A 19,560-nucleotide genomic window follows, 5' to 3' on the forward strand; every position below is an offset into this window, starting at 1 on the left:
TGACTTTGCTTGTTGCAATGCAAGCAAAACAACATTTCAGAAGATGACAGCCACTCCACTACTCCATCATCTCTGCTCCCCCAGGAGTTATGCAGAACTGTACCCAGAGAGTGCCCATGTATGAAGATTAGATTATTTGGCATCAGATGACCTCACTCTGTCTTCTATCTCCAATGGAGGCAACCAAGTACTGTACACCTCAAATGTTCTGGACTACAATTCACACAATCCCTTATTATTCAATCTGCTGACTGAAGCTGTTTGGAACTAAAGTCCAGAACACCTGCAGGTTACTCATTCTGGGTTTAAATACTTGCCCTGTACATTAAAAGGGTATAATGTATACCTTTGCCCTGTACATTAAACATTCAAGGGACTTTTCTTAAAAATATTACACACTGCCTAAGTGAGTGAAATGGGGGAGATGAAATGTTTGGGGGAAAAAAGGGACAAAAAACGTTCTAGGGATATGCATATGTAAATCATGTGGTCATAAATAGCTATCTTTTGCTTAAACATAAACACTGATAGGCAGTTCTAGGAAACCAGCTCCATCAAAAATGAACAAACAAGCAATCTGCAAATCTCTTTCCAGATTTAGGTTCATTAGCTTGGAAAATCTACAAAGATCAATTATGAAATCTGTTTTGGAGGATAAAGATATCCACTCCCAAAGATAGGTCCAGCAGCCTCTTTCACATTCCAATTGGGTTGATTGATTTAGATTAGCACTGGAGTGGGTTGACTCTTTTTGTCCTCAATCTTCGGCACCTCTGGGTGATGGAAACCAAATTGTTAACCAGGTGAAGATGGAAGGAAGAAGAATTATGAACTTCTCATTTGGCAGACAAATGGCCAGATAAAATTCTCAATCTGAAAGAGGCTCTAAACTGGGCCTTCCTGTTCAGTTGCTTTCTGTTTCACAGTATGGTTAAGTTTCTTTTCTTTTACCTCTGGGGGGAGGGGGGAAACACACACACACCTCAAAGATGCTGAAGGAGGTGAAGAGGAAATGGCAGGATGCAAATTGCAATGATCTCTTTGCCTTCCCCTCCCCAGCTTTCAACAATAATGATTAAAAAATAGAAATAAATTAACAGTGCCTACAAAAGTATTTTACAAGAGCTACACATTATCATATTCTGAGTTCCTTTTGGATTGCTGAACTTGGGTGGCTGCCTTTCTTCTAAGGAGATGGATACTATCAATAGTTAAAAGAAGACAGACGCAACGACGACATTATTGGGTTGGAAGAGAAGGCAAAGGCAGCCTTATTATCATCTATGCTCTTAGGCTTTTGAGATGGTACAGCAGTGCCCTCTCGCTGTACAGAGAAGAATGTTTGGAGTGAGAGTCTGAATCAGTTGAAGCAATGAACCTCTGAGCAGTGGCTGAGTTTCTTTTGTCTGGTCCATGCCTCATTGATTTCCAGATGCTTTCTTATTAAAAGGTCATGCTTGCTATGGAAGACACATGCTGAACTATGAGGCAGCCCAGCTAGATTAAGAAAAGAAAAGAAAAGAGAAGGAAGGAAAAGAGAAGAGAAGAGAAGAGAAGAAAAAAGAAAAAGAAAAAGAAAAAGAAAAAGAAAAAGAAAAAGAAAAAGAAAAAGAAAAAGAAAAAGAAAAAGAAAAGAAAAAGAAAAGAAAAAGAAAAAGGAGAGGAGAGGAGAGGAGAGGAGAGGAGAGGAGAGGAGAGGAGAGGAGAGGAGAGGAGAGGAGAGGAGAGGAGAGGAGAGGAGAGGAGAGGAGAGGAGAGGAGAGAAGAGAAGAGAAGAGAAGAGAAGAGAAGAGAAGAGAAGAGAAGAGAAGAGAAGAGAAGAGAAGAGAAGAGATCAAGGTTGGGCAAAATTCCCTGCACTGAGGTATTACCTGGAGATCAATATGGTAATATCTTAACCATCCTTTTCTTGTGTAGACTAAACTATATATTCTCTATAGCTACCATTGTTTCAAAGATTATGGAATTCTCTTTGCAGGTGGCGAGAGGACCCTTGAAGTAGAAAAGAGGCAGGGCCAGGACAAGCCCAGTACTGGCTGAAAAATGCCACTGCTGATGTTAATAGTGGTTTAGAAGTACCCTGCTCTAGGAGTCCTGACTCAGACACAAGAAAGAATCTTTACAAGGTGAAGCAAGGCGCCCATTTTCTCACGAACCACTTCCCCAACCCTATTAGAGAGTCCTACCAAATCTGCTATCCCTGCACATCATGCCTCATGGAAGTCTTCTCCCCTCCACAATTCTAATAAGCTTGGGTGGAAATTTGGGTACCTTTTTGTTCAACAGCAGAACACAAAATAGTAGCACTATTTCCTCGCTCATCCTTTCTTGATTTAATGCCTTCCACACGTGTGAAAGCCACATCCCATGACATAATGCTCAACCAAGGAATTCTGGGAGTGGCCATCCCAACTTATTTAGAGGTTGTTTCTTCTGCATAAGAAATGGTTTTTCTTTCCCATTTCATTACTTGGCAACCTGCCTCTTTGAGATTTAATTCGTTCAGTTCCTATGACCTGTTTATAAAGGAGGGCAAGTGACTTCACAGGTACCATGATGTCATCATGCAAATGTAGCCAATTACTTAGTGTCATTGGTGTGATGTCATGGGGCTCATGACATCACCATGGCTTGGACCAGGAGCCTATGACCACTCTCTTTGGTAGATCTTTCTCTCTCTTTCTTCTGAACATTAAACCAGACATAACTAAATGAAACGAAGACAGCTACTTTTGCTTAATCATTTGACGGCTGTATGTACATGTTGAATGATGGGTAAATATAATTGATATATCAGCCTTTCCCAGCTTGGGGTCTTCTGACATGTTAAAGTGAAACTCACAGAATTTTCTGCCAGCGAATAGGGAGGGAAAATAAAATCTCTTCTACATTTTTATAGAGCAATGTTATGACATCAGAAAGGAGGAGGAGGAAGAGAGAAGGAGGGAGGGAGGGAGGGAGGGAGGGAGGGAGGGAGGGAGGGAGGAAGGAAGGAAGTCTCATGGTGTGGCCAAGTGACAGTGAATAGAATCAACTATGTACATATTTCCCTTTGAAAAATATCTATGTGGAAATGTCCATTAGAAAGTCTCTGTTACAAAATTGTAATGAAGAATGATAGTAAAGAAATTTGCAGTTGAAAATGGTTCCTTGGAGTATTTATGTTAATTTCATCCATTAGGAACAGGAAGCTCAGAATGATGGCTAACATGCTTGCGCTCTCTTGAAATTGAAGCAAACTACAAGAAGGTATCTGATTTCTTGAGAGAGGTAAAGAAGACCTGTTGTAGCAAGTAGCACCCAATATAGAACAAAATTCAGTAACCAGGATGAGTGTCTTGAAGCCTTCCTGTCTTTCAGAGCATTGAAGAAAACCAGCAGTGAGGCAGCTCCTTGGAAAAGACCTAATAAAGAATGATTTCAGGGAAATCTGCACTACAATAAACATTTATTGGGGAAGTTACATAGACTATGTTCATTGCAGAGGTCTGTAAAATGTCAAAAGAGTGCTTCAGTTTTGAACAAAGCTCCTCCTTGAAGCCACTCTGAGAAGCAACCATTGTCCTCATACTTCTAAGACTGGAGGGGAACAACCATGATTCTTAAGTAAAGAATCTGGCTGGAGCTCCTCTCAGCCTTCTTCTGCAGAACTTGGAAAGAAGGTTAAGTAGAGTGTTCTTTGGCAACCCTGATGGAAGAATGCAGGGAGGAACCTGGGACCCCCTCAAACTTTGCTGAAACACTTCCAGGCTGGGTACCTTTGGAAAAGGTGGTGGTGATCCCAAAGCCCCACAGCCTGGAATTTCTTTGGCCAGCACTGCGGAAGAAGGCTGAAGGAACCTTCTCCTGACTTGCCAGATTGCTTCATAAGGGCAAATATGGCGGCCACTTTGCAAATAAGGCCTCTCTATGACTTAAACTGCTTCACTGAAGCTACTTAGCATCTCATCATACAGGCCTAGTACATTAGACATTCTGTATGTTAGGGATATTGTCAATTCCTTATCTATTTTCACCCGCAATTTTCTTCTGTTCCCCACAGTGTGGCTTCTGACAGCCTGTCACAGCTTTATTTGTCCTCCTATTGAAATATCATCCTTTCCTTCTCTAGGGTGCCTTACGTTACTTTCTCAAATAGTGGAAACAAAATAGGAGGTACCAACAGAACTGCAGCCAAAGCAGGGGAAATTGTGAAAGTAGAAGACAATATCAACATGCCTGAAGATGCCCTTAGGTTCGTAGAAGTGCAAAAACAAAAAAACAAAAAGGGTTCTGCTCAAATCAGGATGATTAAAGAATATCGTCAGCTGGTAGGAAATAAAAAATGAAAATCTACAGAAGGCCGAGCAGAACTGCTCTACTCAGACAAGGGTACAATATAAAAGAAGGTTAATCACAAGTTCTGCTGGCAAAAAATTGGGGAATTTTAAAATAGGACCTTTCCTTCTGGTCATATAAAACATCATATAAAAATTTATCTCGTCAGATAAAATTCAGTGAATTAACTGTGCCAGGTAAACCCACTGTGTTATTCTTGAGATATGTACCCAGATGTTCAGAGATGCTGCAAGAGGAGCAGGCAACTGGGTTGAGCACAGAAGAAAAATGTGTTTTTAGCGCAGGGTGAACCGCAAATGTGCAAAAAGGGAGGAGGATGGCCTCCCTCACTTACAGAAATGTTTTGGAGGGGAAAAAGAAACACAGCCAATAAAAACATTGCCTCATTTAAATATGCTATAACTGTGAAATCAAGTAAATTTAGATCTCGTTGTTTTCCAGATCCCACCCTGTGACGTTGGCACCTCCAGGGATAGAAAGCCTTCACTCTGTAGTTGCACTTATTCAGAACAAACACAGAAACCAAGAGTGTTAATTTATGCACGCTCTTCCCTCTGTGGGTGTTTAAAGCTTAGGTATAATATCAAATGTCTGAAATACAAAAGCATTCATTTCCTTCTTCCAATCCTTTTGTCATTTAAATAGACCAATTTGCACCCACTGATATTTAAGCATGACAAAGGAGTTTGTCGACCAAAATATTTCTCTGTCTTGGATCACTATAGCAACTGTATTCCTCATTAAAAGTGATCAAAGTGCATACAGAAAACTGTCTTCACAGAAAGTGGTATTAATGTTAGGTTTTATATGTGCCCTCCTCCCCATGTCTAAATAACTATCCTTCCTTCCTTCCTTCCTTCCTTCCTTCCTTCCTTCCTTCCTTCCTTCCTTCCTTCCTTCCTTCCTTCCTTCCTTCCTTCCTTCCTTCCTTCCTTCCTTCCTTCCTTCCTCCTGAAAGAAAAGCCATTTAAAGGGTCACTTAGACTGACTATTAGCTATTTTACTGCAACAATGAGACTGAAAAACAACTTTCAGAGCCAGTCTACCACTGACTGTTCATGGAACACCTCCACTGATATTAGACAAGATCAGAAAGATATTCCTTTTTTTATTTGTTAGATTTATAACCTGACCTTCATGCAGGAGCTCAAGATAATGTGCATAGCATTTCCTGCTCCTATTTTTCCCACTACAACCACCCTGCAAGTTAGGCTGAAATGAGAGAAAGAATAGCCCAAAGAGACCCTGTGAACTTCTGAGGCTGAGGATGGATTTCAGGCTATATCTTCCCAATGCTAGTACAGCCCCTTAAACTATTACACCACATTAACTCCCATAACTGATCTGGTTAAGCATTATATTTGGCTGCAGGCCCAAGGCATCTCCAGGAGCAGTCCAAGAGGCAGGAGCAAATGATGAAATGACAGTTGTGATGCAAACACCAAAACAGAACTTTGAAGATCTCCATGCTGAAGATCTTTAGATCTTCTGACCTGGAACAACTGAAGACTTTGAAGACCTTAGCCAACAACTTCACGTTCTGAGTTCAGAAACAAACTTGGAAGCTAAAGGTGATGGCAAAATACTGGAGGGGCATCATGTGAACAATGGGCCAATGTTCTTGAATATTAATAGTCACTGGTATATGGGGAAAATGCACCAGTCAAAGGTTTTGAACATTCATGTAGTGTTGCTGACACTGAATACAACGATGACCACCAATTTAGATGTTTAAAGGGCAACTGGACAGATTGTAGAGAATAAGGCTAATGACTCCTGAGCTTGACAGGAGTCTTCCACCTCTGGAATCAGAGATGGTAAATGTTAAACATCAGCTATGATGGTGCAACAGTGAAGGAGAGCAAGCTCCTCCATCTTCCTCCTTGCAAGATTCCCATTTGTAGTTGCTTGGTCCCTGTGCATCCAAAATGTTTGATGAGCTCCTGGCCTGATCCATCCTTATGGCTTGCTTCAAAGTGTTTTGAGTGAAAATATAATTTCAACAGAATGAGCCATTTTATACCCTTTAACCTCTGCTGCTAGAAATGGGGAAGCTGGCTTAGAACAACCTTCTGCATAAAACCAAGCCTGATATTTCTTTGCTGTCCCTACAAACATAACACATTTTATACAACTTTACCCTTCAAGACTTTCTTCCATGAATATTATGGCTGAAAGTGGGCTGTGGACTTCATCTGCCACAAGCAGGTAATTTAATTTTACAGGTCAAGGCAAAGTGGATCTTTATCTTGTTTGAGTTTCTCAAAATATATATGGATTTCTCGTTAAAGCTTTGAGGAGGGTGGGGTGTGGATAGGAAAATCAATCCAAGCACCAAAAACATCTCTTTTGATTCTTCTCAATAGAATCATCTCATTTAAACAAGTTTTAGCAAGCTGGCCATTGCAGTCAAGGTTTGAGTGTTCCTGTTCTCTTAGCCCAGTTAGACCTACTACAAACAAGACTCATGATGTTTCCATTCAGTTTAAGCACAACCAATGAAGTAAAAGGTATAACAAAACGACTTCTCTTTGGAGTCGAGTCTGGTAATTCCATGGCCACGTCCATGTAGTTTTCTCTACCAACAATACAGAAGTGATGGATCATTTCCTGGAATTATTATTATTATTTACTTCCCAGTCTAGCAGTCCTGGAATTTCCCAGTGTCTAGATACAATGAACGTTAGGCCATAAGCATAACTTTTAGATTGCCTGCCAGAATATGCATAAATGAATATGGTGGAAGGAAAACAGCCAACATGTCTAGGAGTGTGTTGGGTAAGAATAAAGAACAGAAAAAAAAAACACAGTACAGGGAAAAGAATGCTTGGGAAATAGTTCAGTATTAGGCAGTAAGGCAAAGATGTGTGATGACTCCTTGATTGTTTAACACATTCATGGGTAATTGTGTAATTAATGCTTGTGATGGATATTGGATGGGAACATGAGTGTGTGTTAAGAAGCTGAGAATCCAAAGGGCTTGCAGGAAATGTTAGATAGATTGCATGATGTAATAAAGAGCACAGATCTGAAAAGAGATTAATTATCAAAACAGCTGTGTTTGAGAAGGAAAATGGAGTAGACCCAGTAGCCCAAGAAGAAAAAACAGGAATCATCTACAACATACAGTGTAAGGACTGTAACAACCACTATATAGGACAGACAGGCAGAAGACCAGCAGAGTGCATCCATGAATACCAACTAGCAGTCAGAAGACAAGATAAAAACTCCTTAAACTCCCAACACATGGACAAACCCAATCATAGTTTTAACTGGGAAACCGTGAGCAACCTAGACCAAGTTAAATCCAAAAAGGGAATTCCTGGAAGCTTGGCATTCAGACAAGGCAGCCATCAACAGGCACATAGAGATAAACAACTTTTATACACTATTCAAAAGAGACAATAGAAAGGAAAACAAAAGACCAGAACATCTCCTCACCAGCAATCATCACCCAGATAAGCAGAGATTAACACCAGGATTAGCACCAGACATACAATCAAGCAGTAAACAATACCCTAATCAAGGAACTTCCAGAAGGGAAAAATAAATAAAACAAAGCAAAACCCCCACCCGCACAAACACTGGCAGGGCAAGCCACTGTATATAAAGAGAGAGCAAACCCCACTCCATTCTAGCACTGAAGATGTTACCTAGCCAGGTAGCGAAACATTTGCAAGAAAACAGCCAAGCTCAGAGACTCCCAAGTACTCCACAGTTCAACCCTGAGCTACACATATTCTCTCCTATTGGCAAGTCAGGTTTGTCAGCCAGTCTAAAGGTCAGAGGTTCAAGGTTTCTTACATAAGCAGGATTCAAAGGAACCACACACCACAGGAGGAGTTCAGACAGTTGTTTCCAACAGAGAAACATGGGTCATGACTACCTCTTAAATCAGGCTGCAGCTACCTCTCTTCAATTAAGAGACTTCCTCCCTTCCTTGGCAAGGAGCCTCATTGAGCTTCTTTGCTCTGCTCTCCACTCTACTCACCAGGTCCGAGGGCTTGGAGACGATTCGTCATCAACTGATGGCTCCAGCTGTTCTGATGGGGCCTGTGTTTGATCAGCCTCAGGGGATTCCTGGCTTCATGTCTCCTGAGGCTGACATTCCACTGATTCAGCTGGAGCAGCTCCTTCAGAGTCAGAATCAGAATCCAAGTCCTGGGCCATGACAATATATTTCTAAGCCATCCAAACACTAGTCAGGTAGATATAGGAAATCAGTTCTAGAGGTGGGAAGGGAATTAAAAACAGCATGAACAAACCAGGGGGGGGAAAAACTGGAATTAATTCCAACTTTCCCAAACATCTCTGTTCTTTTCCTGCATATTTCTGTTCTTCGCCCAATGCTTCCATTCTTTTCCTAGGCCAAAATATCTTTCATCAACATTACTGCTCTGCGTAGTAATTGAAACTGCGATACTGTACAGAAAAATGATTTAGGGGAGAGACCTAAGAAAATGATGAAACCACGTAGCAATGGTGTATTAGCATATATTATATTGAAGACTACAGACTCTTGTATATGCGTGCACAATGCTCAGACAACCCTATGCAAATGTCATATGGGCTTTTCAATTTTTATTCTGCAAAGTGCTTGATGGCCTTTCTCCATGGCTGTGCTGAACTGCTCCCACCCACCTTTAGGACTGCGGAAAACGGTGCCATGAAATTTGCTATCCTCATCAACAATCCATATCCTGTCTCTATGACCTCCATTTCCAGTCATTACCAGTCCCCTAACCTGCCTCCGAGGCAATGAGGACAAAGCCTACTGATTTTGAACACTTTGAGGCTGTTCTTGGACAGTGTTTTGTGGGGACAGTATTATGGATGATACCTATCTCCTTCAGGAGCTGGGGACAAGTCATCATGGGGACATGGCAAAAAAAAAAAAAAAAAAAGGGATTCCAAGCGAGGTTTGTGCCACAGGTAGGTAAAAGTGGGCGAAAAGTTCTATGTAAATTAAATAGCAATGACATAAGGTTACACTTTTTGCCTTATGCTCTCAGGATAGCATACTATTGTACAAGACCAACTTCCTGTCCATAGAGATATTGATTATGAAGCTTACACAGGGATCATAAGTTATCAGACAAAGCAATTTCTCAAAGCTGTGGATTTTACTCTTTTAGACTTGCCATTAAACTGAAGACATAGAGTATACCAAGGCAACGGGACCACTTACAGCTACTTGGTTATTAAAATCAACAGCAAAAATAGAGAAAAAAAAGATGCAAAATTGGCAAAATGCAATTTAAAGAGTCAGCATAATAAATAAAATTCAGATGCGTAGGTATGACAATTGGATAATGAAATCGGTTTTCAGAAAGATTATAAAACCCCATGAAACCTCAAAAAATAAGCTTTGGTGGTTGACATATTTAAAGGTAATATGAATGCACGGAGAGAGCGGGAGAGAGAGAGAGAGGAAAAAAAAAGAAAATAGCACTGATTGCATGCTTTTGAACTCCCCGATAGACAGGTATGAAGTTCAACCAAAATGAAACATGTAAACTACAGACCAGATATTAATAATAAATCTAGTAAGTGTGGCTTAATTGGGAGGAAACGCAACCACAGAGGTTCCTTTTGATTTTTTTTTTTTTTAGTAGAAAAGCTAGCTTGCAAACAATGTCCAAGAGGAACACAAATACCATCACGTCAAGCAACAGTGCATCTCTGACAAAGAAGGATGGGATTAAATGGTAAATCACAAGTTGAAAGCTACAGATGAAAGCAACTTGGGGGAGAAGCGGGGAGAGAAGGAAGGCTCCTGAAATCCAGAATGACTGCCAATTCTGCTCTTTGATCGCCACGTTTCTACCAATTATATATCCTTGACAACTGCATGAAACATGAACCATTGAAAACAAAGAGGGGGAAAAAAAACAATTCCAGAATGCCCCTAAAAATAATTATCTCCACTACAGACACGCACCGCTATTCCAACTAAACATAAATAACTGTCTAAGGGAAACTTCCAAATGATAAAATAGAGACAGGATCATTATTCCTGCAAAGATTCCTTCCTTGTGTTGTATTGTGACAAATTCTCTGACTTCTGAACCTGTATGACTACATTTGGTTAACCATGGTTTGTTCAATATTCCAAATCAGTTTATCTTGATGCAACTTCCTAAGTACAGAGTGAGTGGCTTCCTCACTGCTTTTGTGTGCTGCTCCCATGCACCTACCCAGCACCCTAGAGAACGCAAGGCACAATCTTCTGTATCTCTCTTTCTTTTTTTTTAAAGGATAGCAAAAACAAAAACAAAACAAAACCAAGTAAACCTGGAATTAAGATATAAAATGTGTGTCTTAAACTTCTGCAAGATTTTAAGGTACCAATTTTATCCAATAAATCTTCTCCCACTTCAATATAGGGGGGAAAAAGGGAGGGGATGAAGAAATTGCTCTCTGCACACTGGTGATGTCATCTGCCATGGCATCATCAGCCATGCGTCTGGCAACTCTGTAGGACAGACTAAGTGTGATCCTGAGGCTAAAGATGGTTTTCCAGACTTGTACTAAATGTATAAGCCTGGCATTTCAAACCATAATTCATAGTAGGCCAAAAAGAATTGACATAATGTGTCAGAGCAATACTGTACATTGAAACCAGCCAATATGAACCAATGATTTGACTTGGTATTCAGCAGTTTTCTATGCTCCTGATTGTTCTTGCCACAATAATGATTCAGAGATATTTTCCCCATCCATTGACTAAAAGTGGCTAAGTTACTGAGATGGAATGGGAAGAATCACAGCATGGAAGAGATCTTCGATATCACAGCACAGGAATTCATCACTCCAGCCTCCCTGAAAGGGCCACCCAGTTTCTGTTTAACATTTCTAGTGAAGGATTGTTCACCGCTTCCTAAGTCAGTCTGTTCCATTGTCAGATAGCCCTTATCATAAGAAAATTCTTCTTCATGTCCAACTAAATCTATGTTCTTGCAAGTCTAGATGATTATCAACATTACAGCATCCCATAATACACGTATCTGTATATTTTTTGGTGTATAAGAAACTGGATCCTTACTTTTTTGACTGTCTTGTCAGGTTCAAGAGCGATGTCTGGAATGTTGGCATCAACCATAAGAGAGAATAAGTTCAAAATCAAATTGGAATATCTGTGGAGAAGAAAAGGCCAGCTAAGAAATGGGTACAAACTGTGGAATTCAGAACATAAAGTTCAAATTCATCACCTCTCCCAAAATCAGGGCTATCATTTCTCCAGAAGACAATGAGCAAGCTTGGTGTGACCGCGTGGCGGGGGGGAATAATAATGAGGCCAACAGAGACACTTTACAGAAAACTAAAGAGACATTAACCAAGTCAGACAATGCATTTGCACAACTTTAATCATTGTCATTAACAACTTTAATCATTGTTAATCTTGGCTATTTTTTATGGATTAACGGGTTCTTCATTCAGATTCTTTTGTCTACAGATATGCTAGTCTGCTTAACGGATTCTGATATTTTGAATGTGTCTGCTAACAAGGACCACGCCTCTGATTTTTGCACCAGACGTTCATTGCTCATGTGCAAACTCCCTTCGTGTATGTTTTGCATACTTAAGCAAGAGCAAGATTTGCAATTTCATCAGCACCGAATGCCTTATTCCACTCAACAGCAACTGCTTTGTGCATCTGCCACTTCTACTTCTCCTGTACAGTACTTATGTTTTAATAAACTTAATTTTTAATTCATAAGGTCCATGGTTTTGTTTTTATCTCATTAAAAGGGCATGGGATTGCTGTGCTCTGGCCACATGTCTCAAAGTTACTAGAACAAGGAGGTCCGACAGAGTTCACCTTCACTGGTAAGTAAGTGCTCATGCTGCGAGAGCCCCATCTTTTTCCCCACATAAAGGGGGAACAGTAAGTTCAAGGCATTTCCTTCCTTTGAGAAGATGGGTGATAACACTGTTTCATAACCCATAACCACAGTAGGTTAAGCATGGAAGAAAGGCAGAGCTTGAAGGATCTGGTTGGGGGGTGGTTAATGCCCTACCTACCATGGTGTGCCTAGTCCCTTTTTGGCCAGCCAATCCTTTAGTTGACCCTACATGGAAACGGAGGGAGCATTTGGAGTATGAAACAGAGAGAGAGAGAAATGAAGAAAAGAGAAAACTAAGTAGAGGATTCTGTTCTGAGGTGTGAGTGCTGCAATGTTTTCTTGGCATGTTGGAACAAGAGGAATAAAAAATATTCATTAAAGCAAAGATGTGCAACTTCCTTCAAGTGGAGGGTCCCATCCCACCTCAAATCAGCAAGTTGGGGGTGCATTGCAAGTGGGTTGGGATTGGACAAAAACCTAATTTAATCAATGTGAAAGGGTTTCATAGATTACACTGAAAGTGCTTCACCACTTTCACCATGTGAAAGGGGTTTATAGATTATACTGGTGTAGGTTAAAGAGGTTCATAGATTGTTCCCTTATTCAATTTTCACCTTCCCTCATTTTTTCCCCCCCTTTTGTTACTTTGAAGTGCAAATCTGCATTAACTTTAGGAGACTTTTGGGAGTCCACACATAAGGCTATGGAGTGCTATGGGGGGTTCTACAAGACTTCAAGGAGGGGTACCTCCAAGGTAGATGTCAGCTAAACACTTGTTTCAGAGCAGATGTCAGCTGCTCTTCTGAATGCAAATTCCTTTCCCAGAAAAAACAGACATGGGGGCAAATTGTATTAAAAGGCAGAAGCTTTCATAAGCTTTAGCTCACTTCATGAGATGTACGATGAAGTGAGCCATAGCTCATGAAAGCTTCTGCCTTTTATTTAATACAATTTGAAATGATGCTACTAGACTGCTGATTTTTGGCTAACATAGACTAACACAGCCCTCTTCCTACAATTTCTACTGATAGCTCCCTTGAGTTTGGTGTGCTGTGAAATAATTATCTTCTAAAGGCAGGAGAGAAAAATGAACAGGAAGTAAGAACAGCCAAAAGAGTGTTGTTTTAACACATTTTCCCTCTTATTCAAGATGTAATGGATTATGAGGACTCTTCATTTTGAGAGGCCAGCTGGTCAGATGGGGGCCTTCTAATATTCTACAATCACCATTAACATGTTCTCCAGTGACAGTGGATTCTGAGGAAGTTAGGACTTTCTTTAATCCTTGTGGGTTTTCATTGTGGGACCTTGGGGGAAGCAGTGACCTAAACAGCAGAGATTTCATGCAACTCTGTCTGAGTGCTGTGGGAGGGGCTGTTATCTTTTTTGTTCCATGTTGAAAGCTCAGTTTGGGGTGATTCTGAGTCTGGTCCAATGTTCTTCCCTCTTTCAGCTTGTTTGCTCAGACTGTTTACAGATGTCTGAAAGCTGGTTTTGGAATGCAGATCTCAGCTTGGTGTAAATTGTAGGTAAACTATGTTCTCCAGTTTCTACTTGGTTGTTTTTATTCAAACCAAAACAAAAAGCTTCCTGACTTGATAACTCCTGTTGGGAAAGTAGTTCCCTTGCTAACGGGCAAATCGCAGATATTGTAATGGTATGTGGGAATGACCTTGGGAGACAGGAGGGAGAGATACAGACTGGACAATCAGCTTGTAAAAGGTATCTCAGCACCCAGAAGGAGGGAGGGCATGGGAAATGTTTCAGAAGGGACCCTCCCTAGTTTTCCAGAGAGTAAATGAAAAGGAGGGGAGAAATACTTTCAATCTTGCATGATTCTGTTAAAGTAACCTTACAATAAAGATAAAGTGAGTACTCCTGGTTGTGCTTCTTGTCTGGGCTACCTTGCAGGGCTAAAAGATATTCCCATTAAAGTTCTCCTTGTGCAGACCACGGATTTAGAAGCTGCTTTTCCACAAGGAGTCGTGCTTGATTGTCACTTCTGGAAAGAGACATCTCAGCCCTCCCTCTATTCTGGATAAAAAACAAATTGAAGCCCTTTAGAGGCAGAACTAGAGGGGGAGGCACAGGACAAAGTTGTGAACCAAGGTGGGGAAAAGTTACAACCTCTTATTAAAGTTTGGATTTTCTAGAAATCTGGCTAATGTGCAGGTAATAAAGACAGTGGGAACAGATGCTTCAAGGGAATTCTAGTTGTGAAGAAGTAGGTAACAAGCTTAGACAGGAGTCTACTCCAGGATTAATTTGTTTTACTATGCTATGCTAAAGTCTCTCTCTTTAATTTCTCTGTACACACTCAGTAAGTATGCCTATTAAGCCTTTTATGTATATCCTCAGGTTGTGTTTGAGGAAATAACCATTTAGAATCTCTTCTGGTCTGCAATCATTTATTTGAAGCTTTCTCTAGTATCTTGGTACCCTGGCAGAAAGCTCATTCACAGCAGCCATGTGCCATCTTGTGGATGGCATTTCATCTTGTTCTCTAACTTTTCTTTTTTGGTCCAGGCGCTGTTTTCCCATTGTGATGGAATATGGGTTTGATTCAGAAAAATGGGGAGGAAGATATCAAGAAAATTTGCAGTAAAAAATATCTGAGTCCCGGGAATGTAGAATGTGTGAGAAACAACTCTACCTTGATTGTGTTAGGTATAAGTTGAAGTGGAGAGAGACTTTGACGGGCTTTCAAGATTGATGTTAGCCCTTCTAAGTAAGAAAAGTCAGGAAATAGGAGTTGCCAGGAGTCTTGCAATGCACTTTAATGTGGTTAGGGTAATATAAAAGAACCTTGAAAGCCTGTCAAAGGCCCTCTCTCCTTTAACTTATACCTAACACAATCAAGCCTGGGTTGTTCTGAGCTTCTTTCTCACACAATCTACTTTCCTAGGACACAGATAGCTTTTCTGTAACAGCTCAGCATTCCCCTCCCCTTTCTCTGAATCAAAGTCATATTCTACCACAACCATGTTCTGAGCAGATATGTAATTTTTCTCCTTCACTACTGAATAGTTTGAATACTTTTTGGGTATTTAAAAATTAAGAAAATACTTTCTCTTCCTTTTTAAAATACAGTTTGATTTTGTTCATCTCTAGTGAGATTGGGCTATCTTCCAAAGGGGAGAAGAAGGGCAGAAATTTCTAATTACACACCATTAAGCAACATGTCCAGGAGGCTGAAAAAGAGGAATTGTTTCAGCTTTTTGTCTTTTTGACATTTTAATTGCTAGAAAAGCAGCACTGGTTGTGAGAGCCTCGTCTCTCACACACAATGGGGTTGGTGGGAGAATACCAGGTGAGGTGCCCCCATGAAAGATAAGTGGTTGCAGCAGACATTACTAAGCTGTTACTCTGAAGCTGGAGGCAGAGTTAGACTGTAAAGATCCAGAGGGCTTCTGGGAGAGGAGGTTTGAGACCTCCAGTCTTCCACTCTACAGGCTCGATAGTTCCATTACAACTCCAATTTGGGGTGTCTAATTCAGCACTGCACATTCCAAAACCATTCAGGTCTAGTAACTCTGATTAAAAATAGAAAACTGGAGACCTCTGCCTGCCTGCCTGCCTGCCTGCCTGCCTGCCTGCCTGCCTGCCTGCCTGCCTGCCTGCCTGCCTGCCTATCTATCTATCTATCTATCTATCTATCTATCTATCTATCTATCTATCTATCTATCATATTTATATAGCCATCTCACGCAAAGTGACTGCTTTGTAAATGCTTATTCCTGGGAAAGAGGAGTTTCCCATTCCAGATTCTAGGTGTTAAAGGTGGGGTGGGAGATCTCTTATTTAAGAAAAGTTGCTCTCAAAGTAATTACCTGCCTGAGTAGAATTCTTTCACCTGGGGGAAGATAGGTAAGAGGGTGTGAAGGTAGGGATCCTTGGGAAGAGTCTGACTGATGTAAGTATTGATGATAAACTTCCCCCACCATCACATCCTCCTCCACTTCCTTGCTATGCAAAGTGTTCTCAGTAGACTCATTTTCCCACTCATCTCTACCTTGTCCACATCTCTCTAGTATAGTTTCAATAACCATCCAAACCATTCTGGATCTGAGGTCAGATATTTGCTTCTTCTTGCCTGTATTAGGTAGTCCCTGGGTTAAGAATGCCTGGTTTACAGATTACCTATAATTAAGAACGGAGTCTACTGTAGCAAAATTTGAGTTCAATACACAATGATTCAAGTTAAATACGCAATGGTTTGAGTTAATTACACCATACTATATATGCAGTATTATACAATAATACTGTTCCAGCTTTCATACAAATTCGACTTAAGGACGGACATTGAGAACGGAACTCATTCTTAAACTAGGGGCTAACCCGTATTTTCAATGTTTGCTCAATTTCTTTTGCTCCACTTTCCTCCCAACCTAAGTCATCTTCCTCCACTGGTTCAGTGAATTCAGTGGGCATGCATTTCAAGCATATTTCCTTCCACCGATTATCTTTAATATTCCCCACTTTCTTGCATTTTATTCCACATGTATCATAAAGCACCAATAAAGATGTCTAGCCCTTTACATTTCTCTCAGTTCAGGCAAGCAGGAGACAAAGACTAGGTTGGTAACATTTCTTACATTAGTAGTAATATTTCAAAGGCAATCAGGCTGTAAATGTTAGATCCAAAATGCTTTTCACCTGTTAAACTTATTGTCTCTTAGACTTTTTTCCCCTCAGCAACCAGTACACTGAAGTAATGTGGTTCATTAGATGCTTGAGGCCAATTCATAAGAAAATATACTTTGCTTCCACCTAGCTTCTCCTAGCTATACTGTCCTCACTGATGATGTAATGACACAGCTCTTCTTTAGCCCGTTCACAACACTTCTCCTAAAATCTCACATCTTTCTTTGAACACTATCCTCATTTTAACCCTGGGCTGAGCAGTCAGCTGGGAAGAATGTGAAGGACATGAAATCTCCTTAAATACATTTTAAATCTCAGTTTCCTCCAGCTACACCACTGTTTCTGTCACACATTTGCTGAAAATTGGTGGTGTTGATTTCCAGTATTATGAAGTGGAAAACACACAGAAAACTTTAGCGTAAGACCTGACCTAGATACTTCCAAGACTATGTAGAGTCTTCCCGTAAACAGTTACTTGTGGGAATCACCTGGAAGATTCAGACTTTATCCCAAGTACAGATTAATCTATCAAAATGTCCCTTTCTGGAACAGGGAGTTATTACATGTCTTTGTTAATTTATGCAGGTATTTCTCCCTGTGTTTAAATCACTCACAGACCAAAGCTAGTTGAGCTGGCCAACTTGTGATATCTGTCAAAAGGAACCTAGACAATTTCTCACTCCAAAATTGTATACAGAAGATGGCTGTGTGTGCCTGATACTAATGAAAGAAGAAGAAAAAGACACAGAGTGACTTCAAGAATGTTATTTCCTCAGGTTATAAAAGGTAAAATTTCCTTTGAGTTGAGCTTAGCTCCTGGAGGTCATAGGACAGGTCCATATTCTTTTTTTGGCAATACTATAGAATCGGTTTTCCACCCCCTTCTCCTGGGATGTATTTCCAACTTCCCATCTACTCTGAGCTTTTCTGGTAGCCTTCCCTTCAAGTACTAAGCAGGTTTAAGCATGCTTAGCTTTTCTCCAAGTAGCTGAATTTGGCTAGTTGATGCCACCTGCAAAATGCAGATTGGCCTAATCCCAAGCAACTTTCTAGAAAGTTTCTGGGAATGTCACTGGGGCTCGATTGATACAGCGATGCCGCTAGAAATGAATAAAATTAGCTCCAAACAATTGAGTAACTGTTTTATACAACAGTTTCCCAATTTAAAACATAATTTCCTCAGATGGGTCGATATATTCAGTTTAAAGTAGAGAACGTCAATTCGGAAAAGATAAAGATAAATGAATAAATATTATGGCCCTGTGTAAGAAATGTGTGATTATGTACAGGGCGCAAACATTTTGTCTTTTAAATTTCCTACCGTGAAACACATACAAGTGAGTGTTTGAATGTCAGCGGCACAACTTAATCCCCTTGCAATGATTTTCTGCAATCAATGGAGTTATTGCAATCTCCGATTAATAACTCAACTCTGTTTTCTTGTTCTGCTGAATTGCTGCTAATGCATGATCGATGGCAGTTTAGGGGGGAAAAAAAGCTATTATTTCATTTTCTCCCATCTTGGCTTTCAGTAATACAGGGTGCCTTGTTCATTACTCAGATATTGTTTCACTTTATCCTCTTACTGCCATCTTTCAGACAACATCGCTAACAAAGTAGGGAGAGACCTAGGTCGCAGCAATGGTAAATCTGCACTAGTAAATATGGCATACAGCAGGAATGTCATTTTATCCTTGGAACCCCTGTGCTCATTAAGTCTTATGCAGGAACCTGTTCCAGCCTTGCTTGACCTACAACAATCACAGGGACTACCCACCATGTGCTCTCAAAATTCCCCAAATCCCCCAAATTATGCTTCTAAAACACTGCACATTCCTCTCCAGAGATATGCATGAAATGGCTTTCTCCACATTTGTGCACTGGCTAATTCTGCTCCCTCCCTCAAGATCTTTTACTCTGTGTTCCCTTACTGGAATAAGCAGAAGGGAAACTGGGATCTTGATTAGGGTGACTGAATCCAAGCTGCAAAAGCAGAGAGAACCCTTAGATGGCAGCAACCAGAAACCGAAGCCTTTAAAACAGGTCTCTTTTGCAAAAAGACAGTGAAATTGCAAGGAAACTTTAACACAACATTGCTCTCATCAATGGAACATGTATCCGGAGTAGGGGTACCATGTCTGGGTTGCAAACATCTCTTTGCAGCCATCTAGTGGTTGTCTCAATCTTTGAAACCCAGCAATGGTTGCCTTAATCTTAATCTGGACTGTTGAAGGATGGGGAAAGAAGGAGAAGGGAGGGAGAGAAAAAATCAGAAGGGTAGGGCAGTAATCATTTTGTCCCAGTCTCCAACCAAAATGAGGATCAGCAGGAGAATACCATGCTAAGCATAACAGAGAATGGACATGACTGTGAGAGGCAACTGGGAAAAGGTGCAGGTCTTGATCAACAACTAATAAATGACAGATCTGAATTTAAAGATGCATCATCATCATCATTCTAACCTGCGGAGATGAAGAAACGCGGTGTAGCACTGCTTGCGGAACTCCTGGTACTGTTCACTCTGCGTCCCTCCCATCCCCTCCACCATTTCCTTATTCAGCTTCATGGGTGGAGGAAGAGGCTTCGGATCACGTCCCAAAATGTAGCCAAAGTCAATGTGGAAAAGCTTGCCTGCATTGGGAGTGTCAGAAAAAAGCACTACCTGTTAGATTTATGGCTGGTAGGGAATTCACAACACATTGCTCTCTCTTTCGTTCTTAGTCGGAGAACT

At 40.7% G+C, this 19,560-nt stretch overlaps 1 protein-coding gene across 3 annotated transcripts in view; it reads right to left on the reverse strand.

The window, feature by feature from the left end:
- PIK3C3 (phosphatidylinositol 3-kinase catalytic subunit type 3) overlaps positions 1–19,560 on the reverse strand; it is an 83,443-nt gene that overhangs the window by 16,946 nt on the left and 46,937 nt on the right. For all 3 annotated transcript variants that reach the window (XM_088152740.1, XM_088152742.1, XM_088152741.1), the window contains 2 exons: positions 19,292–19,460; positions 11,384–11,474 (listed from right to left, as the gene is read on the reverse strand). In XM_088152740.1, the coding sequence (XP_088008866.1) occupies positions 11,384–11,474; positions 19,292–19,460 (260 nt within the window). The remainder of the gene's footprint in view (positions 1–11,383; positions 11,475–19,291; positions 19,461–19,560) is intronic.

Source organism: Python bivittatus, unplaced genomic scaffold (genome assembly GCF_059951505.1).
Source record: "Python bivittatus isolate LINGU-HERP-01145 unplaced genomic scaffold, Pbiv_v1 ctg000570_np1212, whole genome shotgun sequence".
Lineage (NCBI taxonomy): Eukaryota > Metazoa > Chordata > Lepidosauria > Squamata > Pythonidae > Python > Python bivittatus.